Here is a 27,719-nt window from a genome sequence, read left to right on the forward strand (position 1 = left end):
TTAAGAGCATGGGTTGGGCATCAGACAGTCCCAAATTAGAATCCCAGCTCTGCCATTTACCAACTGTGTAGTACTGGGCAAGTGACTTCATTTCTGTATCTCTCAGTTTCATTATTTGTAAAAAAGGAAGGCACTATTACTTGCTTTGCAGGATTAAATGAAGTCATGTTTCTGAAATTATACGATACAGTGTCTGGAGACATCTCAGCACAGTGGCTGGCATGGTACTGGTACTGAGTGCCCGTAAATCTTGGTTCCCTCTCTCCCCATTCTGTGCCGAATGTTGGCCATCTCTAAAATCACATTGGTGAAGCTGTGATTGCTTTCACTGCTACGTCACTGCTCTCCTCCAGTTCTTTTCTTCATTACCTTTCTGCCCTATCTCCCAATTTTACCCTTGAACCTAGTTAAGTCTCTCTCTGGTGTAACCTCATTTTCCATCCAGAGCAATGATAACTTAATTTCTAAAAAACCGGTTTTCTTTAGATAAATTCAAAGTACCTACAACAATGATTATGATTAAAGGTGATGACAATGATGATAAGAATAGTGTGGGAATTTCTTATTCACTTTGTCTTATAGATTGTAAGTTTCAAAGAACATGACTGTCTTTTTCAGTCCTAAACCCCTCACTCCTGGACCAGGAATAGTTGTTGAATGAATGAGTCTGATATTTCAAGTAGCTTTGACTATGCCATTTCTGCACAGTTAATCCAAATGAGTATTTGTTGATTTGTATGTTCGCTTCTCCTATTACAGAACGTTCTTCCTTTATGGAATAGAATTCTTAAACATATGCTTGTGTTGATACCTCCAAAGATGGACCATGCTGATGTGTTTTTTTTGTTGTTTTTTTTTTTATGTTGGGGGTAGGAGTTCAGTAATTTATTTATTTTTGCTGTGTTGGGTCCTCGTTTCTGTGCGAGGGCTTTCTCTAGTTGTGGCAAGCGGGGGCCACTCTTCATCGCGGTGCGCGGGCCTCTCACTATCGTGGCCTCTCTTGTTGCGGAGCACAGGCTCCAGACGCGCAGGCTCAGTAGCTGTGGCTCATGGGCCTAGTTGCTCCGTGGCATGTGGGATCTTCCCAGACCAGGGCTCGAACCCGTGTCCCCTGCATTAGCAGGCAGATTCTCAACCACTGCGCCACCAGGGAAGCCCCGCTGATGTGTTTTAATAAGCGTCATATGTGCACATTAAATATCAATAAGTTAGAACATGACAGAAAATAATGTTGTTGAAATGTCACGGTCTACACAGGGAAAAAGAACTCTAGTAGGTTGATTTTAAGGTTTGAGGACACGGGGTCCTGGGAAAAGTTCTGAGAATGGAGGCATCACATTCCTTCCCACACTTAGCACATAACTCTGCATGGGTTTAGTTTCATTTCAGAAGTGAAGTATTCACAGACTCTGAACATGCCTTGTAAGCTTGGCCCTCAGAGGGCAGCAGTTAAACTTGGAGAGTCTTTTTAAGATGACAGTCTGCTGAAGTCTAAAGTAAACTTTTACAAGTGCCTATAAATACTTTAACAGACTATATAAAATTTCTCCCTTACCCTAATGGCTTTTATATGTAAGATGTGACATAATGACCTGGAAAAGGAAGAGGACCATGGGGGGCTTCCCTGGTGGCGCAGTGGTTGAGAGTCTGCCTGCCGATGCAGGGGACACGGGTTTGTGCCCTGGTCCAGGAAGATCCCACATGCCGTGGAGCAGCTGGGCCTGTGAGCCATGGCCGCTGAGCCTGTGCTCCGCAACCGGAGAGGCCACAGCAGTGAGAGGCCCACGTACCGCAAAAAAAAAAAAAAAAAAAAAAAGAGGCCCATGGGGTCATATAATCCATTACCTTGGCAATGTGAGGTGCATAAATTACAAAGCATTAATTTCACGTAAATACCCTGAGTCTTCTCTAAGTTTTCTTTTATCTGGAGAATACAAATATGTTCACACTTTTCATAATTGAGGAATGAAAATGTTTGAGATAAACAGCACATCTCCTGTAAGGACAAAAACTTCTCTAGAGAACAAGTCAATCTCATGTCCCTGTGGGTAGAGTTCAGTATTTGCAGAGTCATCAATTATAATATTCTGGATTTAACAGAGATTCAAAGATTCCAGTCTATTTCCATGTTCCAAACCTGTCCAAGCCCAGCTTTATTTCCAGGCTTTACTCTCCCTTAGGCAAATGTAACTGATAACTGATTTAATGTTTTAAAATGTCCTCTGTCCAAAAGTTCTTTTTACAGATCTAATCTATATCTGTCTTGTTTCAATTTGAAACAATTTCCATTGGATGTGCTAATGCATTCATCAACAGATATGTATAGGGTTCTCTGATTTACCAGGGGCTGTGTGTGGAAATCAAGAGCAGAAAGTACATTAGTCATGACTAATTGCCAAATGATTAGTACAGAAAAGAGCAACTTGAGGTTCAGAGGAAGAAGACTTTCTTCTTCCACTTGGAGCAGGAGGAATTGGAACTGGATCTTGAAAGATGGTTGGGATATGGGTAAATCAAGAAAAAAAAGGAAAGGCAAAGAGGATGGGAAATAAATGGTGGAAGGAAAAGCACAGAGGTAGGAAGAAAATGAAGAGGCCAATTTGCCTGGAAATGAGGCTTTGGGAAGGGGAGTGGAAGAGGCAAGTCTGGAGGAGCAGATTGGAACCAGTCTGCATAGGTCCTCAAATGCCATACTAAACAGGACAGACTCTGTGCTATAAACTACTGGCCTCAAAAGCCAGGCACTATGTAGGACCATCATTTGGGTACAGGAAAATGTTTATTCTCTATCTAAAACAAGAAATGTTAATTTCTTACTAATATTTCTTGCATGTATCGACAATATTGTATATGTGTCATTTATTCATAAATATACGTACATGTGATGCATGCTCAAATGTTTTACTGGTAGAGATGCATATTCAAAAACGTTTAGAGGCAGACTACTTCTATAGATGATGACTGATTAAAGATTTTCACTTAGCCAGTGACATATTCAAAGCAGTATTTTAGGAAGATAAATCTGGCAGCAGTTGTACAGAATTGGAAGAAGCAGTTAGTTGGCAACTGCAGCAATTCAAAGGGCTTAAATAATGGTAACCACAGTGGGAATGGAAGGAAGAGGGAGGGTACCAGAGACATTTTGATGATCTTGTTCCTTTCATGGTGAGATTTTCCCTTAGCAAGAGCAGTCAGCAATCACTTTGGGAGCCAAGGATGGAGCAGTGCTCAAGAAGATGAGTTTTTTGGCTCAAAACCAATTGCAAAAATGTATTGATACTACCAAATGTGTCGTGGTCTGAACACTGAAACGTAAATGGAACCAAGAAGAAAAATTAAGATTAATATATTGGTCAAAAACAAGCTTAGATAACTTTGCAAATCATTTTATACACAAGGAAAATCTTTAAAAATGTAGATAACATCCTTTCCACCATAACCCTACAAAAGAGCACTTGGGGGCTTCCCTGGTGGTGCAGTGGTTGAGAGTCCACCTGCCGATGCAGGGGACGCGGGTTCGTGCCCCGGTCTGGGAAGATCCTACATGCCGCGGAGCGGCTGGGCCCGTGAGCCATGGCTGCTGAGCCTGCGCGTCCGGAGCCTGTGCTCCGCAACGGGAGAGGCCACAACGGTGAGAGGCCCGCGTACTGCAAAAAAAAAAAAAAAAAAAAGGCACTTGGAAGGGTTAACAGGAGCAGCTTAAACATGGTGCCTTCATTATAAAACATCTGTGCTTCATATCTGTTGTTTGGTATTGAAAAGGGATCCCAGAAATGTTCTTACCTCAGTTGCTTGTTGGAGATGCATTGCTTGTTGATAATCTCTGATTCAAGTACAAACACTTCTGTGCTCCCTCAGACAGCACCACCTTCACAAGAAATGAAATTTAGAGGATCATATAGGTGAATGTGAATTTGCAAGAGAGGTCTTGATTCTTGTACTTGATTTATCATCATTTCTTAACAATTGCACTATTTGTTTAACTTCCCCACTTGATGTTTTTGCAAGGTAGAACTCTTAACGGAAGTGTGATTCAGAGTTCAAATCTATCATTAAGCAGGTTTCTCTATTACCCCCTTGCAGATAAAAACACTCTAAATAATGATAGGGAAAAAGAAATAGTATGTTTTAAAATTCCAGCTAGATCAAGCTTGTGATCCCTACATGATACTAACATTATCTTAGGAATATATTACTGAAAGAGCCCTACTATCAGGCATTTTAAATAAGAAAAACAAATTCACATATTTTAACTCTAGTCAAGCATCAGATACAAACTTAACATTTGTCTCAGTCAAGTTAAACTAGACTACAGATTGAGTGTGCATGTGTGTGGTGTAATTATTTTGGCTGAAAATGAGTAGAATGTAGTATTGAAAAATAAATATGATGTATTGACAGACATAAAAATTAAGGAGATAAGATTAAAAGTTCCACATTAAGTAGAAGTGAATATTCTCATACACTGCTGGTGGGAATATATATTGGTAAGCTTTTTTTAGGGCATTGGTGACATGTTTCAAGAGCCTTAAAAATGTTTATACTATTTAGACTTATTATTTCTACTTTTAAGAACTTGCCCTGAGGATAAAAACCTTAAATATCCAACAATAAGAGAATAGCTAAAAAAATTAAGAATCACTTTCTTGAAGATTATTGATTATTATTATAGATAGAGGCCACATATGCCATGATTTTTAAGTGGAAAATGTAGTATAAAATTATATATAAAAATCACTCTTTATATTTGTATACAAATGCATGCATACAAAAATTATAAGGAAATAAAATATGCTTATATGTTGTTTTTGTTTTCTAATTTTTTTATAGTTTTCCATTTTTTAAAGGATATATTGTTTTATAATCAGAAACAATATTGAAGTAAAAAATTAAAGAGAGATGTCAGAGCTTAAAATGCAGATACCTATAATTTAATACAATTAGCTGTTGGAAAGATTTCTGTGACCATAATATATTTATTTAATGACTTGATCAACAAGAGCTATTGATGTAATAATTTTGACTAGATCCGTCTGTGCTACAAAAGTAGGTAAATGTATTAACGACTGAAGCAAATGTAGAAGTTGAAGCACATCTAATTAACTAGGCTACTGGGCTTTGGTTTCACAAAAAGAGCATATCTTAACTTTCTGAACTGAAGAGTCACTAGTATGCTTTATTTATTTATTTATTTTTCATAACACCTTTATTCGAGTATAATTGCTTTACATTGTTGTGTTAGTTGCTGCTGTATAACAAAGTGAATGAGCTATATGTATACATATATCCCCATATCCCCTCCCTCTTGCATCTCCCTCCCACCCTCCTTATCCCACCCCTCTAGGTGGTCACAAAGCACCAAGCTTATCTCCCTGTGCTATGTGGCTGCTTCCCACTAGCTATCTATTTTACATTTGGTAGTGTATATATCTCAATGCCACTCTCCGAAAAGGTAGTAGCTGTATTTATACTTATATAAATATATTTATTCACTCATTCATTCATCCAGTCAGTCAATAAACAGTTTTTCAGCACTTGTTACACATCAGGTACTGGACCAGGGTTATGAAAAAGAGAAATGAGTGTCTCAGAAAATTAGTGATCTAGTAGGGAGATCAAGTATGGTTGAAAGTGAACAGAGAGATCTGTGTGAAGTTCTAGAAGAACACTGAGAAAGGAACAACCAACTTTTCCCTAGAGTTAGGGGAGACTTCCCAGATAAAGTAATGTTAGTGATGGGCTTTGTCGAATGAATAGGAGTTTGCCAGATGGAAAAGTTGAAGGGGCATTCTAAATAGGAAGAAGAGCATCTACAAAGGACCAGAAATCTGAGATATCATGGCATCTCAGGTCAGGGACTGGTAGGAAATGTGATGTGGCCGGAGCTTAGGATGAGAGGTAGAAGCAGGATGATAAGGGTGGAAAACTGGATTAGGGCCAGAAATGGCCTTCACACCATGGTAGTCACAGCATTTCTACTTCAGCAATGATTAATAGTGCTTTTCCTGGCTAATAGAATCCTAATCATTATAATGAGGTAGGACTGTTCGCTTTGAATTATGGAAATTATAACTGTTATGACCTGCTCCACAAACACAGGTTATAAATATGATCACATCCTTCAATCTCCTTTAGAGTGAATCATCCAAGCCTCTACAGGCCTTATTAGCAGGAAGTCTGTTATCTCCTCCTGAGGTCTCTGGGACTTGACTCAGGGCAAGTGGGTCAGTCCTCCAGAAACCTGTGGCTGGATCCACCTGTGACTACTACTCCTTCTGGCTGCTGCATGGCACTGTTTGCAGCCTTAAGTTACAGTGGTGCCCATTTTGGGGAACAAGGTTACAACTCCCTTTGTTGATATTCCCATCCTCAGTTCTCTAAATCATAACCTCTCTTAGGGTTGCTGGATCTGAAGGAGCTTCTGGACTTGGCCACATGCTAGACTACAATTAGCCCTTCCCCCGAATCTTAGGCCACTGTGTGGAGCCCAGGTCAATAACCCAGACCCCTTTCTTCAAGATCACTTTATTTTAGTGGTTTCCAGGACCTTCCCTGCCCCGGGACTTTAGTCATTGTCACCCTGACCCAACAGTTCTCTCATCCCCAGTCCTCTGTCCAAGGAAGCAGGGGTGAGGACACTGGGCTTTCCTCCCAGAAGACCCTTGGCTCCTCTTACACTCTGATTTATCTCCTGCCCAGTGTCCAGGTTGTTCCTCCAGATAGCTCAAGGGGAAGCGGCTAGCAAGGTGGAGTTTTAAAAAGCTCGTTGCCCTGCCCCAAAGCCCCCCAAAACTGTCTAATTGCTTTATATTTACATGGCTAAGAAGGATACAAGTGATTCTTCCAAGAACAAAAGATCTTCCTCCAAGTGATTTTCTGTTCCTGCCTATAAAGAGTAGTAGTTGTAATTTACTTCACTAAAATAATGAATCTTTGTGTAACTGTGCCCCCTGTTTTAAAAAAATCAGTGACAATGTGCTTATGTATTATATAATGAACTATGTAACTTGTCCGAGGTGGAAATAGGTCGCAACCCCAAAACCCGTATGCTTAACCACTATGCTTACTGCCTCGTCTCATTCAGTTTATATACTAATATGTCATGATTTATTCTTTAATTTAGATACTGCACTTATACTAGTCAAGTTTATTGCAGTATTAGCCATCTCTAAATGCAGCACTCTTTTGAATTGTTGATAAAGGAGAGCTGGACAGCAAGTGTATTTATGAGCTAGAGCATATATGTGGAAACTGAGTATATTTACTGTAAGAAAAAATTGTGTTTTCTCTACAAAACTGGTGTCAGAACGGAGAAGAGTACTTATACATAGTTCTGACAGTACTGAAATGGAATAGTAAACAGGCATTTGGGTTAATACACTTTGTTAACAAATAGTGTTCTTTAGAATTCATGATTTGGGAAATCTATCTACAAGGCTGGATTAATCTAAGTTTATTTTATTTTGGCCCACTCTTAGTGCAAGTGCAGGACAGTCAGTTGACCTTTTCAATTTATTGCTTTAACTCTCAGACTACTTATCTTTAAATTTGATAATAACAAAAAATAAACTCCAGCCAGATTGTTTTCACCTTTTCTCATAGGCACTATTTTCCCAATAGCATTATTACTCTCCTCAGTAAAATGAAAGTGAAATGCATGTGTCTTATTTCATAAACAAAGACAAAACTCTGACATATTATCTGTAGTTTATGTTCTTTTAGAGAAAAACTGTAATGCATAAAATTTTGTTGTGCTATCTGAAGCTCTTAATAAAAATTCCAGGAGGTCAAGAGATTTCTGGGCAGTTGCATTACCTTTATGGGGTAACTAATTGCCTATCTTCTGACAAAACCTCAATGAGACCTGACTCCTAGCCAGCTCAGCCTGGAGTCCTCCCTCCCACCTCCAATTCTAAGGTTTATTTCATGTGCTTGCCTTAGGCTGGTGCTGTAAACCACTGAGCCAGGGCCACAGCTGTGAGCTAGGATTACTGTGGAGCTATTCATTTGCCCTAGTTTCACTACAAGATGAGATCCCTGCATTTGACCTTGTATCACTTTGTTGCGTTGCTCTCATTATTATTGTTTTATTGTTGTTGTTGTTGTTATTTTTGTTACTTTATATACTTAAAATGCCTAGCTTTGAAACCAGTTTGGATTTGAGATACACAATAAATTCTATTATTTTAAAATGATAAATGCAGACATCTTTGTATCAACTTTATTTAGTTTTCAGATTTATAAAGCTTTTTTACTTTATCCAGAAACTAAAAATTCTGATTGGCCTTCGATTTTTAAAGTGAGGAAACAATTTCTATTTATTTGGATTTGGATATGCTCTATGTTGGAATGAGGGCCTATTCCGTGCTGAAAGAAGTTATGTGGTTTTCTATGAGCTAGATGAAATTTGTGTTTCTCCCTTGGCTGGGTATGCATTACGTATAAACAAAGATGTTCTACGGTTCCTAGGGAAGAAGAATGAGGAAGATGCCTCCTTCCTGGTTCTCTCACAGGATTTCCCGGGAAATCATTGGCACAGACTGAAGTCCATGGAATGATGTAGAGTGAAGCTAACAGACAATTCTTGAAAGCCTACTATGCGCCAGGAACTGTGCTTCCTATATATTTGCCTGGTCTCATTTAATTTTCTTAACAAAATCATGAGGTCATTCCCCTTTTCCTTATTGTGTAGATGTGGAAACTGAGGCTCAGAGAGATTGGGAAACTAATCTAAAGTCAAAGAGCCAGAGGTGGCAGAACAGGAAATCAAACAATGTTTATTGAGATTCCACAGCCAACACCTTTCTGTGCCCCATGCTGCCTGTCTGTGGACTCAGGTGGCCTGGGAGCTCCAACTCCACACTAAAGTCAGGGTCTAGTACTGAATGAAGTCCCATGCATTTCTCTTAGGTTCTAAGGACAATCAGAATGTCAGAGTGGAAAAGAGACTTTGCAGCTCAGTCAGGTATTTGCTTAACCACTGGTTTCCTAACCTCTTCTGTTTGGGCCTTAACCTTGAATGCGGAGTAGGATGGGGACTGAACTTCTCCAGGGCTGGGAGGTGGCTCTGTCTCCTGAGGGCCAGCCATGCACCAGCTATGCTGTTGTTGTTTGGAGGACTTAGCATTCTTCACTTCAAGCCGATTACTTTTTTGTTATCTTAATATAACATCATTGGTTATCTGGCTGATTGAAATGTGAAGGAGACTAATCCTGTACGGTAATGATTTGCAAGTAGAACACCAAATCTATGGGGATATTCAGGGCATTTGCTTTTAAAAATTGATTTTTCTCTAACTTGTGCTAACTGTCCCTTGATCCTTATTTAGAGAATTCCATCATTTTAATAACTTGGTACTGTTTTGCTGGTAAATGAGGAGATATGTAAACAGAAAGCTTTTTCCCCTTCTTTATGGATCTAAAAACATGTTCAGAATTTTCATTTGCAGAACTTTATCTCTTTTTATTTTTTTTTCTATGTTGCAAGCAAAATGTCATTTGATTTAAATTGACACTAAGCACATTTCTGTTAGAGGAGCCAGTGACTATGGTCTTTAGACATAGACTGATCATATTTCTTAATCCAACAGCAGTTTAAGTTTGTGCTATGAATGTGAGTTGGTGGTTTGACTCTGTGCAGCCGGCAGTGGGTACTTCACGATTCTTCTTTAGCAGGGGCTCAAATGACTTTGGAAGATTGTCCTGAGTATTTAGATGCCCCTTCTCTCTATGGGTAAAAGTGTGTGCTCTGTGCCTGGCTCTCCATTATGTAGTTTTATAATTCATTCATTGAATGTCTGTTGCATGGCAGACACAGATTGTCTTCATCACACCTCATTTCATCCTCACAACCACCCGGGGAAGTTGTTACGTTATGAGCATGTAATATTCCCTCCACTCTTTAGATAAGGAAGCTGAAGTCCAGGTAGATCTATTTCCCAGTGGTTACACAGCTAGTGCATATTAGTAGCAGGGCTCACCAGATCTGTCTGCCTTTTTCAACTACAACATTTTGCCTGGAAATGAGCTAGCAGGAAAGTTTTAGGAAATGAGGTTGGGACAGTGGTAGAGGGCTTTGAATTTTACTAGTGAGGCACCACACTTTGGATTAATGTATTCATTCAAGACCTATTTATTGGGCACCTAATATGTGCCAAACTGTCTGGGCACTGGGGGCATCACATTGAATCACAAAGCTTAAATACCTGCCTTTGAGAAGCTTACAGTATGGCTCTTGAAGGTTTTGAACAGAGAAATGACATGCTCTGGTATAAGTTTTACAAGAGTCTTGCTGACTGCAGTGCACACCATCAGCTGCAGAGGGGCACAGGCTGAGGCAGAGAGACCAGTTAGGAGGACTGTTTTGCAACAGTCCAGGCAAAAGAAGGTGGGGCTTGGACCAGCGTGGTAGCAGAGGTGAAAAGTTGGATTCTAGATGGACTTAGAAGAAAACACCAATGGGATTTGCTGAACAATTGGATGTGGACATTGCTTGTCTAGGCTTTAACTGGAACTCAGGTTGGCCTGCCTCCTAAACCTGCGCTCTTTTAATTATGTTAAAATGCTCAAGTGTAAAGTAGCTTCACAATATTCAATTTAGTGAGAAACATAGCTCCTTTTCAATGCCTTGGCACTAGGCTTGTGAAGGCAGAATACTGGTTGGTGTCCAGAGGAGGCAGGACAGAGCTCCATTTCCCAGGAGCATTTATCATCCAGGCTGAAGTCGACCAGCCCCCTCCCTTGAAGAAGGCCACGTGCCTGGGTGGCAGCAGTTGGTTATACTCGACGTCTGTAGTGTGTCCATCTCGGAGCCATTCAAAGCCCTTCCCTATGGTTTCCCTGCAGTGAGGCAAGAGGACAGATCTTATTAATAAGATTTAAGCCCAGCTTCTCATGTTTCTGCCTTTGTTATTTCTCAGAAACCACATCATCAGGTCCAAATCAGAAATGAGTTTTAATTCTTGGTCAAAAAGTGGAACTTTTAGCATACTGTTTGACCATTGTAGTTAGCTTTTCAAAGTGGATACAGTCACTCAGTAAAAATGGTTCTAGATACACCAGATCTGCTAGTAGCTTTAATAACTGCAGGATACAAGTTTGTATTTCCCAAGTCAATGAAATTGCCACCAAGCTGTTTGTGTGGTAATGAGATGAATAAAATATCATTCTCATTCAATTCATTTTCATTGACCTTAAGTGAATGACCTTATATTTCCAAGAAGGAGGGGAACATGACCCTAGGTAAACATAAACATTGCATCTGCTTCACAATCATTACATTACTAAGGACAGAATGGGCAGCTAGCTATACTTGTGGATTTAGACTAAGAAGCAACCCCCGACACACCTTGTCTTAAAGTAGAGGCAAATGATTGGGTTTCAGTTAATCATTGGAAGGCCTCATGATCTGTCTAGAGCCTAACTGCATCTTCTGGATGCAATCTAATATCCCAATGAACTTGGCCATCCATTGGGTCCTACTGGGCAGGTTGTCCAGTTAAGGATATGAATAGAGGCTCTCAATTCCTGGCTGGCAGACCGTATTTATCACAACCCCTTTCTTCATTAACCTGCCCTAGAGATCAGCCCTGAGGGTACTCCTTTGTTTTGTCAGCCACACCCTAAATCAGGCAGCCACACCAGCAAGAGATGAATGTGCACACGTCTGATTCCCTCCTGCCTCCAGAATGCAGATAAGAGGCCCTGCCATTTTTCAAAAATTCAAAGGCAACTGAAGAATCACTTGTTTTATTTTCTTATTTTTCCCAGGGCTGCGTCCAAAGAGGACTCTGCGTTTGGTGCTCTGGACTGCAGAGGAGCAAGGTGGAATCGGTGCCTTGCAGTATTACCAATTACACAAGGTAAGAGAGCAGCCATGGACTGCTGGGCATTTGCACATGTAATATCAGTGTAAATACAGCAAAAGCACTGATGCTTTTAGTTTAAGAATTTCCTCTATTGTCCTGAAGACTCAGCAATACTTTGCGGTATGCTGGCCCTGGCAAACACCCCTTACAGAAGTCTTCATCCAGCTCCATAAAGGAGAATGCACTGGTGAGCTGAGGGTGCTGGGATGGAGCTGAATGATTTTCTATTTCTACATTAGTCTGTAGCCTTAGGAAAATTACACCTGCTATGTGGCCATTTTCCTAAACTCTCTAGTTCTGCTATATTCATGTATGCCAGAGAAATAGTAATAGGTTAACATTCCCTGTTGCTACTGAGTCCACCCCCATACCCCAATGTCCCAAATCCTCCTGGGAGCGCTGGTATTTGAAAGCCACATCCTGAGACCTTGAGTCAGCCAGGAGCATTGATAATGGCCATGGGAATAGCAGCAAAGAGAGGTCTCAGACCTGGGAATGTGGAGGACAGTGTGGTTTGACAGTGACCAATATAAGGCAAAAGTGAAGCTTGAAGCAAGAAGGTGATAGTGGAAGATCATAAATAGAAATAAAAGACGACGTTTAAGACAGGGACAGGGAGTCCCAAGGCAAAAGAAATAAAAGCAAAAATAAATAAGTGAGATCCAATCAAACTTGAAAGCTTTTGCACAGCAAAGGAAACCACCAACAAAACAAAATGCAATCTACGGAATGGGAGAAAATATTTGCAAATGACACAATCGACAAAGGATTAAGAGCCAAAATACACAAACAACTCATACAACTCAATGTCAAAAAATGGGCAGAAGACCTAATAATACATTTCTCCAAAGAAGACATACAGATGGCCAACAGGCACATGAAAAGATGCTCAACATCTCTGATTATTAGAGAAATTCAAATCAAAACCACAATGAGGTATCACCTCACACTAGTCAGAATGACCATCATCAAAATGTCTACAGATAATAAATGCTGGAGATGGTGTGGAGAAAAGGGAACCCTTGTGCACTGTTAGTGGGAATGTAAATTGGTGCAGCCACTATGGAAAACAGTATGGAGGTTCCTTAAAAAACTAAAAATAGAGCTACCATATGATTCAGCAATCCTACTTCTAGGCATATATCCGGAAAAGATGAAAACTCTAATTCGAAAAGATACATGAACCCCAATGTTCACAGCAACACTATTTACAGTAGGCACGTTATGTATATAATCCCATGATCAACTGGGATTTATCCCAGAGATGCAAGGATTGTTCAATATATGCAAATCAATTAGTGTGATACACCATATTAACAAACTGAAGAATAAAAACCATATGATCATCTCAGTAGATGCAGAAAAAGCTTTTGACAAAATTCAACAGCCATTTATGATAAAAACTCTCCAGAAAGTGGACGTAGAGGAACCTACTTCAACATAATAAAGGCCATATACAACAAACCCACAGCAAACATCATTCTCAATGGTGAAAAACTGAAAGCATTTCCGCTAAGATCAGGAACAAGACAAGGATATGCACTCTCACCACTATTATTCAACATAGTCTTGGAAGTCCTAGCCACAGCAATCAGAGAAGAAAAAGAAATAAAAGAATACAAATTGCAAAAGAAGAAGTAAAACTGTCAATGTCTGCAGATGATATGATACTCTACATAGAGAATCCTAAAGATGCCACCAGAAAACTACTAGAGCTAATCAATGAATTTGGTGAAGTTGCAGGATACAAAATTAATGCACAGAAATCTCTTGCATTCCTATACACTAATGAAGAATAATCTGAAAGAGATATTAAAGAAACACTCCCATTTACCATTGCAACAAAAAGAATAAAATACCTAGGAATAAACCTACCTAGGGAGACAAAAGACCTGTATGCAGAAAACTATAAGACACTGATGAAAGAAATTAAAGATGATACCAACAGATGGAGAATATACAATGTTCTTGGATTGGAAGAATCAATATTGTGAAAATGACTCTACTACCAAAAGCAATCTGCAGATTCAATGCAATCCCTATCAAATTACCAATGGCATTTCTTTACAGAGCTAGAACAAAAAATCTTAAAATTCGTATGGAGACACAAAAGACCCCAAATAGCCAAAGCAGTCTTGAGGGAAAAAAAAGCTGGAGGAATCAGACTCCCTGACTTCAGACTATACTGCAAAGCTACAGTAATCAAGACAGTATGGTACTGGCACAAAAACAGAAACATAGATCAATGGAACAAGATAGAAAGCCCAGAGATAAACCCACGCACCTATGGTCAACTAATCTATGACAAAGGAGGCAAGGATATACAATGGAGAAAAGACAGTCTCTTCAATAAGTGGTGCTGGGAAAACTGGACAGCTACATGTAAAAGAATGACATTAGAACACTCCCTAACACCATACACAAAGTTAAACTCAAAATGGATTAGACACCTAAATGTAAGACCAGGCACTATAAAACTCTTAGAGGAAAACATAACACTCTTTGACATAAATCACAGCAAGTTATTTTTTTATCCACCTCCTAGAGTAATGGAAATGAAAACAAAAATAAACACATGGGACCTATTGAAACTTAAAAACTTTTGCATAGCAAAGGAAACCATAAACAAGATGAAAAGACAACCCTCAGAATGGGAGAAAATATTTGCAAATGAATCAACGGACAAAGGATTAATCTCCAAAATATATAAACAGCTCATGCAGCTCAATATTAAAGAAACAAACAACCCAATCCAAAAATTGGCAGAAGACCTAAATAGACATTTCTCCAAAGAAGACATTCAGATGGCCAACAAGCACATGAAAAGCCACTCTACACCACTAATTATCAGAGAAATGCAAATCAAAACTACAATGAGGTATCACCTCACACCAGTTAGAATGGGCATCATCAGAAAATCTACAAACAACAAATGCTGGAGCGGATGTGGAGAAAAGGGAACCCTCTTGCACTGTTGGTGGCAATGTAAATTGATACAGCTACTATGGAGAACACTATGGAGGTTCCTTAAATAACTAAAACTAGAATTACCATATGACCCAACAGTCCCACTACTAGGCATATACCCAGAGAAAACCATAATTCAAAAAGACACATGCACCCCAATGTTCATTGCAGCACTATTTACAATAGCCAGGTCATGGAAGCAACCTAAATGCCCCTCAACAGACGAATGAATGAAGAAGATGTGGTACATATATACAATGGAATATTACTCAGCCATAAAAAGGAACGAAATTGGGTAATTTGTAGAGCTGTGGATGCATCTAGAGACTGCCATACAGAGTGAAGTAAGTCAGAAAGAAAAACAAATATCGTATATTAATGCATATATGTGGAATCTAGAAAATGGTACAGATGATCCAGTTTGCAGAGCAGAAATTGAGACACAGATGTAGAGAACAAATGTATGGACACCAAGGGGGGAAAGCGGAGGGGGGGTGGGGGTGGGGGGGTGATGAATTGGGAGATTGGGATTGACATATATACACTGATGTGTATAAAATGCTTGACTAATAAGAAAAAGTAAATAAATAAAACGTAAAAAAATCATATGCTAAAACTTATTGCCTAGCTAGTTTTCAAAATTGTAATCAGATTAATAGCTGCCTTTATGTCATAGTTATGCTTATGAAGTATTACTTGAATTATTAATAATTGCTAGCCTTACTAAATTGTTGTGAAATATGTGAGACTATTTGTGGTTTGTGTATAAATTTTGAAACTAAAGTAGAACTTTATTGTGATATCTAAAACACACTTTCCAAGGAAACAAACTTCGGCTCAAAAAGGTCTATGTGCATTTTGGCAGGCATTACTAAGTAAAATAATTCTAACAGGAAGTACTGAGTTTTTCACTTTACATGTGTAATATACATGTACATTTATATTATTGATAACAATAGAATTTTCCTGCAAAATACTTATATAATTGGCTCCAAAAAAATTTATAAACTTATCATTTAGGTCATACAGATTTATAAATAAATTATTGTATGGAAATATATTTTGGAGTCAACTAGAATAGCAATCATTCCTGGTGTCCATACAGCGTGCCCGTAACAATTCATAGCATAAAGTCCTATAAAGGATGTGTACATATTATTCTCTTATTTTTAAAAAAATGCTACTTTGCATATTTTGATAAACTGTAAACTTTTCTCCTAGTGTTCAAGTTCTTTCCACTGTATCTTCACATTAGCACATGAAGTTGAGAATTATTTATATGCATATTGTTTGTGCTTTATGTTTATTGATTTGTTTATAAGTAACACACTTTTCATGCTAACAGTGTTTTATTGAGGTATAAGTAGCATAGAGTGATAAAATGCACAGATCTTAAGTATACAGTGCAATATATTTGGCAAATGTATACCCCTGTGTAACCATCGCCCAGATCAAGATACAGAGTGTTCCTGTTATCCTAGGAAATTTCCCTTTCAGATCAACCTCTGACTCCACCAAAGATAACTAAAGATAACTATTATACTGCTTTTTATAACCACAGATTGGTTATGCCTGTTCTTGAATTTCAATGATACAGTATATACTCCTAGGCTTCCTGCAATACGTAAACAAGTATGGTTTTGTGATTCTTCCATGCTGTTGCGGTAATAGCAGTTTGTCTCTTTCTGTTGCAGAGGAGTTTTTTTAAAAAAATTTTAACATCTTTATTGGAGTATAATTGCTTTACAATGTTGTGTTAGTTTCTGCTGTATAACAAAGTGAATGAGCTATATGTATACATATATCCCCATATCCCCTCCCTCTTGTGTCTCCCTGCCACCCTCCCTATCCACCCCTCTAGGTGGTCACAAAGCATCCAGCTCATCTCCCTGTGCTATGCGACTGCTTCCCACTAGCTATCTATTTTACATTTGGTAGTGTATATGTGTCCATGCCGCTCTCTCACTTCGTTCCAGCTTACCCTTCCCCCTCCCTGTGTCCTCAATTCTATTCCCTACATCTGCGTCTTTATTCCTGTCCTGCCCCTAGGTTCATGAGAAACTTTTTTTTTTAGATTCCCTATATATGTGTTAGCATACGATATTTGTTTTTCTCTTTTGGACTTACTTCACTCTGTATGACAGACTCTAGGTCCATCAAACTCACTACAAATAGTTTGGTTTCATTTCTTTTTATGGCTGAGTAATATTCCATTGTAAATATGTTCCACATCTTCTTTATCCATTCATCTGTCGATGGACACTTAGGTTGCTTCCATGTCCTGACTATTGTAAATAGAACTGCAATGAACATCATGGTACATGTTTCTTTGAATTATGGTTTTCTCAGAATATATGCCCAGTAGTGGGATTGCTGGGTCATAGGGTAGTTCTATTTTTAGTTTTTAAGGAACCTCCATACTGTTCTCCATAGTAGCTGTATCAATTTACATTGCCACCAACAGGGCAAGAGAGTTCCCTTTTCTTAGCATCCTCTCCAGCATTTATTGTTTGTAGATTTTCTGATGATAGCCATTCTGACGGGTGTGAGGTGATACCTCATTGTAGTTTTGATTTGCATTTCTCTAATGATTAAGGATGTTGAGAATCCTTTCATGTGTTTGTTGGCAATCTGTATATCTTCTTTGGAGAAATGTCTACTTAGCTCTTCTGCCCATTATTGGATTGGGGTTTTTTTTTTGATATTGAGCTGCATGAGCTGATTGTATATTTTGGAGATTAATCCTTTGTCAGTTGCTTCGTTTGCAAATATTTCTCCCATTCTGATGGTTGTCTTCTCGTCTTGTTTATGGTTTCTTTTGCTGTGCAAAAGCTTTTAAGTTTCAATAGGTCCCATGTGTTTATTTTTGTTTTCATTTCCGTTTCTCTAGGAGCTGGGTCAAAAAGGATCTTGCTGTGATTTATGTCATAGAGTGTTCTGCCTGTGTTTTCCTCTAGGAGTTTTATAGTGTCTGGCCTTACACTTAGGTCTTTAGTCCACCCTATACTGTTGTATACGGTGTTAGGGAGTGTTCTGATTTCATTCTTTTACATGTAGCAGTCCATTTATCCCAGCACCACTTATTGAAGAGGCTGTCTTTTTTCCATTGTATATTCTTGCCTCCTTTATCAAAAATAAGGTGACCATATGTGCGTGGGTTTACTTCTGGGCTTTCTATCCTGTTCCATTGATCTATATTTCTGTTTTTGTGCCAGTATCATACTGTCTTCATTACTGTAGCTTTGTAGTATAGTCTGAAGTCCAGGAGCCTGATTCCTCCAGCTCCGTTTTTCTTCCTCAATGTTGCTTTGGCTGGGGCTGCCCTGGTGGTGCAGTGGTTAAGAATCCACCTGCCAATACAGGGGGCACGTGTTTGAGCCCTAGTCCAGGAAGATCCCACATGCCATAGAACAGCTAAGCCCAGGTGCCACAACTACTGAGCCTGTGCTCTAGAGCCTGCCAGCCACAACCACTGAGCCTGAGTGCCACAGTTACTATAGGCCGCCCGCCTAGAGCCTGTGCTCCACAACAAGAGAAGCCACCACAATGAGGAGCCCGCACACCGCAACGAAGAGTAGCCCCACTCACTGCAATTAGAGAAGTCCCATGCGCAGCAACAAAGAACCAATATAGCCAAAGAATAATTAATTAATTAATTAAGTAATTAATTAAGAAGATTGCTCTGGCCATTCAGGGTCTTTCGTGTTTCCATACAAATTGTAAAATTTTTTGTTCTAGTTCTGTGAAAAATGCCAGTGGTAGTTTGATACGGATTGCATTGAACCTGTAGATTGCTTTGGGTATATAGTCATTTTCACAATGTTGATTCTTCCAATCCAAGAACGTGGTGTATCCCTCCCTCTGTTTGTATCATCTCTAATTTCTTTCATCAGTGTCTTATAGTTTTCTGCATATAGGTCTTTTTTCTCCTTCGGTAGGTTTATTCCTAGGTATTTTATTCTTCTTGTTGCAATGGTAAATGGGAGTAGTTCCTTAATTTCTCTTCCAGATTTTGCATCATTAGTGGGCAGGAATGCAAGAGATTTCTGTGTGTTAATTTTGTATCCTGCTACTTTACCAGATTCATTGATTAGCTCTAGTAGTTTTCTGGTAGAGTCTTTAGGATTCTCAATGTATAGTATCATGTCATCTGCAAACACTGACAGCTTTACTTCTTTTCTGATCTGGATTCCTTTTATTTCTTTTGCTTCTCTGATTGCTGTGGCTGAAACTTCCAAAACTATGTTGAATAATACTGGTGAGAGTGGGCAACCTTGTCTTGTTCCTGATCTTAGTGGAAATTATTTCAGTTTTTCACCATTGAGAATGATGTTTGCTGTGGGTTTGTCATATATGGCCTTTATTATGTTGAGGTAAGTTCCCTCTAGGCCTACTTTCTGGAGGGTTTTAATCATAAATGGCTGTTGAATTTTGTTGAAAGCTTTTTCTGCATCTTTTGAGATTATCATATGGGTTTTTTTCCTTCAATTTGTTAATATGGTATATCACATTGATTGATTTGCGTATATTGAAGTATCCTTGCATTCCTGGGATCAACCCCACTTTATCTTGGTGCATAATCCTTTTAATGTGCTGTTGGATTCTGTTTGCTAGTATTTTGTTGAGGATTTTTGCATCTATGTTCATCAGTGTTATTGCCCTGTAGTTTTCTTTGCTTCTGACGTCTTTGTCTGGTTTTGGTATCCGGATGATGGTGGCCTCGTAGAATGAGTTTGGGAGTGTTACTCCCTCTGCTATATTTTGGAAGAGTTTGAGAAGGATGGGTGTTAGCTCTTCTCTAAATGTTTGATAGAATTCTCCTGTGAAGCCATCTGGTCCTGGGCTTTGTTTTTTGGAAGATTTTTAATCACAGTCTCAATATCAGTTCTTGTGATTGGTCTGTTTATATGTTTTATTTCTTCCTGGTTCAGTATCAGAAGGTTGTGCTTTTCTAAAAATGTGTCCATGTTTTCCAGGTTGTCCATTTTATTGGCATATAGTTGCTTGTAGTAATCTCTCATGATCCTTTGTATTTCTGCAGTGTCAGTCGTTACTTCTCCTTTTCCATTTCTAATTCTGTTGATTTGAATCTTCTCTCTTTTTTTCTTGATGAGTCTGGCTAATGATTTATCAATTTTTTTTATCTTCTCAAAGAACCAGCTTTTAGTTTTATTGATCTTTGCTGTTGTTTCCTTCATTTCTTTTTCATTTATTTCTGATCTGATCTTTATGATTTCATTCCTTCTGCTAACTTTGGGTTTTTTTTATCTTTCTCTAATTGCTTTAGATGTACAGTTAGGTTGTTTATTTGAGATGTTTCTTGTTTCTTAAGGTAGGATTGTATTACTATAAACTTCCCTCTGAGAACTGCTTTTGCTGCATCCCATAGCTTTTGCAACGTTGCGTTTTCATTGTCATTTGTTTCTAGATATTTTTTATTTCCCTTTTGATTTCTCCAGTAATCTCTTGGTTATTTAGTAGCATATTGTTTAGCCTCCATGTGTTCATATATTTTAAGTTTTTTCCTGTAATTGATATCTAGTCTCATAATGTTGTGGTCAGAAAAGATGCTTGATATGATTTCAATTCTCTTAAATTTACCAAGTCTTGATTTGTGACCCAATATATGATCTATTTGCAGAATCTTCCATGAACACTTGAGAAAAGTGTATTCTGTTGGTTTTGGATGGAATGTCCTATAAATATCAATGAAGTCCGTCTTGTTTAATGTATCATTTAAAGCTTGTGTTTCCTTATTTATTTTCATTTTGGATGATCTGTCCATTGATGAAAATGGGGTATTAAAGTCCCCTACTATTATTTTGTTACTGTTGATTTCCCCTTTTATGGCTGTTAGTTTTTGCCTTATCTACTGAGGTGCTCCTATATTGGGTGCATAAATATTTACAATTTTTATATCTTCTTCTTGGATTGATCCCTTGATCATTATGTAATGTCCCTCTTTGTCTCTTGTAATAGTCTTTATTTTAAAGTCTATTTTGTCTGATACGAAAATTGCTACTCCAGCTTTCTTTTGATTTCCATTTGCATGGAACATCTTTTTCCATCCCCTCACTTTCAATTTGTATGTGTCCCTAGGTCTGAAGTGGGTCTCTTGTAGACAGCATATATATGGGTCTTATTTTTGTATCCATTCAGCCAGTCTGTGTCTTTTGATTGGTGTATTTAATCCATTTACATTTCGAGTAATTATCAATACATATGTTCCTATTACCATTATCTTAATTATTTTGGGTTTGTTTTTGTGGGTCTTTTCCTGCTCTTGTGTTTCCTGCCTAGAGAAGTTCCTTTGGCATTTGTTGTAGAGCTGGTTTGGTGGTGCTGAATTCTCTTAACTTTTACTTATCTGTAAAGGTTTTAATTTCTCTGTTGAATCTGAATGAGGTCCTTGCTGGCTAGGGTAATTTTGGTTCTAGGTTTTTCCCTTTCATCACTTTAGATATGTCTTGCCACTCCCTTCTGGCTTGCAGAGTTTCTGCTGAAAGATCAGCTGTTAACCTTATGGGGATTCCCTTGTATGTTATTTGTTGGTTTTCTATTGCTGTTTTTAATATTTTTTATTTGTATTTAATTTTTGATAGTTTGATTAATATGTGTCTTGGCATGTTTCTCCTTGGATTTTTCCTGTATTGGACTCTCTGGGCTTCCTGGACTTGATTGACTATTTCCTTTCCCGTGTTAGGGAAGTTTTTGGTTATAATCTCTTCAATATTTTCTCATTCCCTTTCTTTTTCTCTTCTTCTTCTGGGACCCCTATAATTCGAACATTGATGCATTTAATGTTGTCCCAGGCGTCTCTGAGACTGTACTCAATTCTTTTCATTCTTTTTTCATTATTCTCCTCTGCAGTAGTTATTTCCACTATTGTATCTTCCAGGTCACGTATCCATTCTCCTGCCTCAGTTATTCTGCTACTGATTCCTTCTAGAGTATTTTTAATTTCATTTATTTTGTTGTTCATCATTGTTTGTTTGCTCTTTAATTCTTCTAGGTCCTTGTTAAACATTTCTTATATTTTCTCCATTCTATTTCCAAGATTTTGGATCACCTTTACTATTGTTACTCTGAATTCTTTTTCAGGTAGACTGCCTTTCCTCTTCATTTGTTTGGTCTGGTGAGTTTTTACCTTGCTTTTTCATCTGCTGCATATTTCTCTGTCTTCTCATTTTGTTTAACCTACTGTGTTTGGTGTCTCCTTTTCACAGGCTGCAGGTTCGTAGTTCCCATTGTTTTTGGTGTCTGCCCCCAGTGGGTGAGATTGGTTCAGTGACTTTGTAGGTTTCCTTGTGTAGGGGACTGGTGCCTGTGTTCTGGTGGGTGGGACTGGATCTTGTTTTTCTGGTGGGCAGGGCTGTGTCTGGTGGTGTGTTTTGGGGTGTCTGTGAACTTAGTATGTTTTTAGGCAGCCTCTCTGCTAATGGGTGGGGTTGTGTTCCTGTTTTGCTAATTGTTTGGCATGGGGTGTCCAGCACTGGAGCTTGCTGGCCATTGGGTGGAGCTGGGTCTTCGTGTTGAGACGGTAGTCTCTGGGAGAGCTCTTGCCAATTGATATTACATGGGGCCAGGAGGTCTCTGGTGGTCCAGTGTCCTGAACTCTGCTGACCCACCTCAGAGGCTCAGGCCTGACACCCCGCCAGAGCACCAAGACCCTGTTAGCCGCACAGCAGTGAGTGTGGCGGTCTCCATTCTGAAATCAGATTATGAGGGTCTACAATAGCTGTTCAGCTAGAACAGACTTGGGAGCACTTTGTCTACGAGGCTGTCTCCAGCAGCTGGTGGCTAAAAGAGTAGGTCTCCACATGTGCTGCCAGAATCTTAAACGTTTATATAGAGGCCTTCACTGGGTTCAGTCACAGATTCGGTACAGATTGTCTCAAGAACACCTTACTCTCTCAAGGCTGTGTGCTTGAAACAGCCCTAAGCCTGAGGGTCTACAAGCTGCAGAAAGACGAGACCACCCTAGGCGGCCTGCAAGCAATCATTCTTCTTGCCAGGAACCCTGCTGCTGCTCTCGTGGAATCCGGCTTCCCCCGCCGCTGCCAGAAGAAAAAGCTGAAGAGTAGTTTTTTATTGTGTGAATAGTATATATCACAACTTCTTTATCCATTCTCCTATTGATGGTCATTTGGGTTGCTTCTAGTTTTAGCTATTATAAATAAGGCTGATATGACCATTTTCAAACAAATCTTTTGATGAACATGTACATTTCTTTTCTTTTCTAGGAGTAGAATTGCTGGGTCATATGGTAGATGAATGTCTAACTTTGTTAGAAACTGCCCAAGTGGTAGGAGGCTGTACCATTCAACGTTCCACCAGCAACACATGAGAGTCTTAATTACTCCCCATCCTTCCCAATACTTAGTAGTATTTGTTAGACTTTTTATTTCTGACCATTCTTGCGGGAGTAATATTTTTATATTTTACAAGGTACCACTCTAAAAGTCCCAAGAAAAGTTCTGACTCCACTTATGATAGTCATCATTCTTTCACCCTTTCCTGCTTCCTTGCCTTAAGACTACCACCTTCATTCTGTATGCTGCCTTATGACTTAGTGAGGTCAAGGGCTTTTTACCCAGCTGTTGTTAATGGTTGGAGTGACCTTATTTCAATTTGGAGGAACAGCTCGGAAGAGCAGGACATAGAAATGCCATCCTCTCATAAGCAACAGCTGACTCCCTGGAGGCAGACTTCGCATGGGAGCTGGGGCTGCTGGAACTCAACTGGAGCCAAAGGGAGCCTGAGGCAAGAAGGAGCCCCAAAAGCATTTGGGGAGGGAGATCTCCCTTATGCCCAGAAAAGAGGTTATTCTAGAAGGCAGGAAAAAAGATGTCAGAAAATGCTTTGTGTTATTCTTTATTGATAAAATTATTATTTTTTAAAAAATATGAACTGCCTTTTTGGTTGAATTCAGCTTGCATTCACTGAGAAGGAAATGTCACCACATATGGAAGGATATTATTGTGCTCTAGTGATTTTTAAGAGTTTACTTATAGGAGTGGAATTTAACTTTGTAATTAAAAAATGTTACAGATGATTTTATTGAATTTTCAAGTCAATGAGGAAAATGAGTATTGTCCAGATGCCATTTGCCTAATCTGCTTTTCATGGGAACAATGTTACTTTCTTCTCTACTCTTGGAAGGAGAGCAGGATGTCATTTCTCATGTCCTGAAACGTACAAAGGAGGAAAACCACCCTAAAATAGTTTCAACTGGATTGCTGGCATTTTTTAATCTTTTCCATTTTAAGCAAAAATATGATCTGGCATAATTAGAATGAGTAAGGTAATCTGGCCTTGAGAAAGCCTCATTACACAAAGTAATCAAATAAAATAGATTGATATGTTCTCTTCTGGCATGAAAAATATTTTAACCTTTTCCTGATTTATTGCACAAACTACTGGCAATTGAATTACTGGGATTATGAACACTGCCGTGTTCTGGTAGTCATTAATATAGGCAATATTTTAAACAGGCTTTATTAAATGAGGGATGGGATGTATGATCATTCTAAATACATTATTTTATCCTAACTCTAGCCGACTGTAAAACAGAAAAAGTTAAAATGAATACATATAATATTTTGTCAGAATTTCTGATGTTGCCACGCTGAGGAACAAAACTTCCTCTTAAGTAAATATACAAAAATGCTAGCTTCTTTTAGTAGTAAAGTTCTTGCCAACTTCCCAGCCCACACTGGGTTCATGTTCCACTCGAAAATAAAGGGATATTTAGAAATGCTTGTGAGAATTCTTCATGTTATCTGGGCAAATGGGTTTACTTTGACATTTTTATTTTGCCAACCCTACTGCCTCTATATAATGTTAATTTAGCTAGATTGACAGTGCTAGAGTGAGCACAGTTTTGTACTCATCTGCAGCTCTGGTTATAAAAATAATAGACCTGATATACTCATTCGGCCTAATTGTGTCTGGACTGTGTCTCCAGAACGGCCTTGCTTATATTGTTAATGTTCCATGCAGTATAGATGTGCTAATCAGAGGTTATTGTTTTAATCATTACTGCTGGGCTTTTATGCATCCCATGTTTTTCTTTCAGTGCCTAGGTATTTGCATTAGTCTGTCAAGCATATCACAAAATTGGTTTAAATTTGATTTATCTCAGCGTGTTCTTGGTCTGGAGCCCCATGTAGTTCCAACATTCACATAGTTTCTATAGCACACCTGGGGGCCCTTTGGGGTCTTATTAGAATCTGTGGATTTCATTTTTTAAAAAAAGGAAAGGGCTGTCTTTTGTATTTGCTTTCTCCTGAGAATTCCATTATGACTATGGGACTCCAGAATATTCTGTATGGTATTTATATGTAGATGTTATGTCATCCTGGGAAGAGTTGTCACAATATTCCCTTTGGTATTAGGACAATCACATTATGCCACCTTGCAAATGAACAAGAGTAGGCTTTCACTCACCTCTTTCCTTTATCTCTTTAGAAGGGATCCGTCTTAGCTAAGTTTTTATTATTTTTTTCCACATAAGAGAAAAGACATAAAGTAAGAAGACTGGCTGTGACAACAAGAATGGAATCTTCGACCTTGCCAACTAGAGTTGTGGGACAATATTTGTCATATAAGGCCTTATGGTTTCAGGTCACAGTGAAGTTGGCTTGGGTATTAGTTTTAGCCCATACATGTAAAGAACCATATCCTGACTTCTCTGCCACCGTCACTAAGCCAAATAAGCCAACTGCATTTCAAAGTTGCTTCTGAGAACATTGTGCCAAAACACTCAGGTTTACTGTGAGTTCTTGTGGCTGGCATCTTATCTCATTTGTTCTCCAGTTGTGAAACCATGAAGGACTTCAGTTTGTATCCAGCCCATTTTACCAGCTCACTAGAGGTTGCCTACTAGGCACAAACAGTTTCTGCCTCAGTGCCTCCCTATTGCTAACCAGGTCGTGATCTGACCCAGAAGGACCCATAGCGTATTTAGTGCATGAACTTCCTAAGGAAATCAGATTGGCACACCAAGATACACAAATCTGAACTGAGGTGTCATGCTTAGGATCACAAGTGACCTATGGATCACAAGAGCCTTTGGGACTAAATTGTCTCATCCCCATGCACTTGGGCCGTAGTACATTACAGAGTCAGCAAACCACTTTCTAACCAGCAGCACTATTTTAATTTGCCTGGGAATGTCATCTTCCCTTTGTCTTCTAAAAGCAGGGGTTGGCCAGCTTTCTTTACGGTCCAAGTAGTAAATATTTTAGGCCTTCAGGCCATACGATCTCTCTACTCAGTTGTCATTGTAGTGCCAAAGTTGTCATAGACAATACTAAATAAATGAGCAGAGCTGTTTCCCAGTAAAATATAAGGAGGAGAAGAAGACAGAGAAGGAGAAGGGGGGAGAGGGGACGAGGAGGAAGAGGTGGAGAAGGGAGAGGCGGTGGGAATTGGCATGCTGGCCATAATATGATGATTCCTGTTATTGGAAAGAAGTTTTTAGAGAACTTTCTTCTGAAGCCTTTTCCAATCTCATGATCACACCTTTTGGTGGAAGAGCTTTGTAGCACATGATGGTATTCTAACATTTTAAGTGTCTTATCTCTAACAGTTAGATTTTTTTTTTTTTTTTTTTTTTTTTTTGCGGTACGCGGGCCTCTTACTGTTGCAGCCTCTCCCCTTGCGGAGCACAGGCTCCAGACGCGCAGGCTCAGTAGTTGTGGCTCACAGGCCCAGCCGCTCAGCGGCATGTGGGATCTTCCCGGACCGGGGCACAAACCCGTGTCCCCTGCATCGGCAGGCAGACTCTCAACCACTGCGCCACCAGGGAAGCCGCTAACACTTAGATTTTAATATGACTGTTATTTGTATGCTCAGCAGTCAAGAGGTTGCAGTTTTTGTCCCTTAGATATTTGGCCAGGAGAACACACCATTACCAGGTCAGTCTGTAGCCTTAGTTCTAGCCCAGTGAGCCACACAACAGTCATAGTAAGTTGATTGGAGGAAGGGGTTAACATACTTCCTCAGTATTTCCTAAAGCACGAGCAGAACCTTTTATTAAGATAACTAAATGTGATAACATTTGAAAATATATTTTAAATGGCATTTTTTTAAAAAGTGTACACATATAGAAGCATCTTTTAAAGAAATGAACACTCTAATATATCTGGACGACTTTCCACTAATCCTTAACAATTGCCATTCACTGTTTAACCACATCCTAGTTTTATCTGTAGCTTTGCCTGCAATGTTTCTTTTTTTAAATCTGAATTATTGTCTGGGAGAGAGGCTCTTCCCAGAGACCCCAAGAAACTCATGTCTTTTGGTAATCAGTAGCCCTTCTGGAAGTTTGCCCCCTACTCTGGCTGCTGTGGTTTTTGTGTACTTGTGCTAGAATAATACATAATCATTGAAGAATGGTCTGTCGATGATGGCTTGAGGAATGAACGGGCAGAATCAAACTAGCAGGGCTGCCAGCAAGATCAATGCTAGAAAGCAGATACTGGATGGTGAGTTTACTTCGTACTCTGAGAGCAGTGTCCAGAAGTCATAATAGGTAGTACTAAAACTATGTTGCTTTTAGGGCTGGAGATCAAACAGGGAACTGAGAAGCAGAATTGTGGGCCACAGCTGAGAGTGCAACCTGAGTATTGCCCACAGGCCTTTGTCTTTCTCTCTGGAACTCATCCTAATAGGTCATTCCTAGAAGTATTAACCCAAGTCCTGTGTTGTCTTAAAGATACCACTTGGCCCCTGATAGAGAAAGTCTTGCTCTGGCTTTCTAACTTCCTTATCTATTAGGGCACATCTATAGTTCCTTCTGACTCATCTATTTGTGTTAAAAACATAAAGGCATAATTTTTTCCTAACCAAAAGATTAGAACTCTGATTCCTTATTTTCTT

General features: G+C 39.1%; 1 protein-coding gene across 1 annotated transcript in view; it reads left to right on the top strand.

Moving 5' to 3' along the window:
* Positions 1-27,719, top strand: part of CPQ (carboxypeptidase Q) — a gene marked incomplete at its 3' end in the record, with an annotated part of 373,081 nt that overhangs the window by 248,383 nt on the left and 96,979 nt on the right. The window contains exon 5 of the mRNA XM_079722376.1: positions 11,770-11,861. Within this exon, the coding sequence (XP_079578502.1) occupies positions 11,770-11,861 (92 nt within the window). The remainder of the gene's footprint in view (positions 1-11,769; positions 11,862-27,719) is intronic.

Source organism: Hyperoodon ampullatus (assembly GCF_949752795.1).
Source record: "Hyperoodon ampullatus genome assembly, chromosome: 17".
Lineage (NCBI taxonomy): Eukaryota > Metazoa > Chordata > Mammalia > Artiodactyla > Ziphiidae > Hyperoodon > Hyperoodon ampullatus.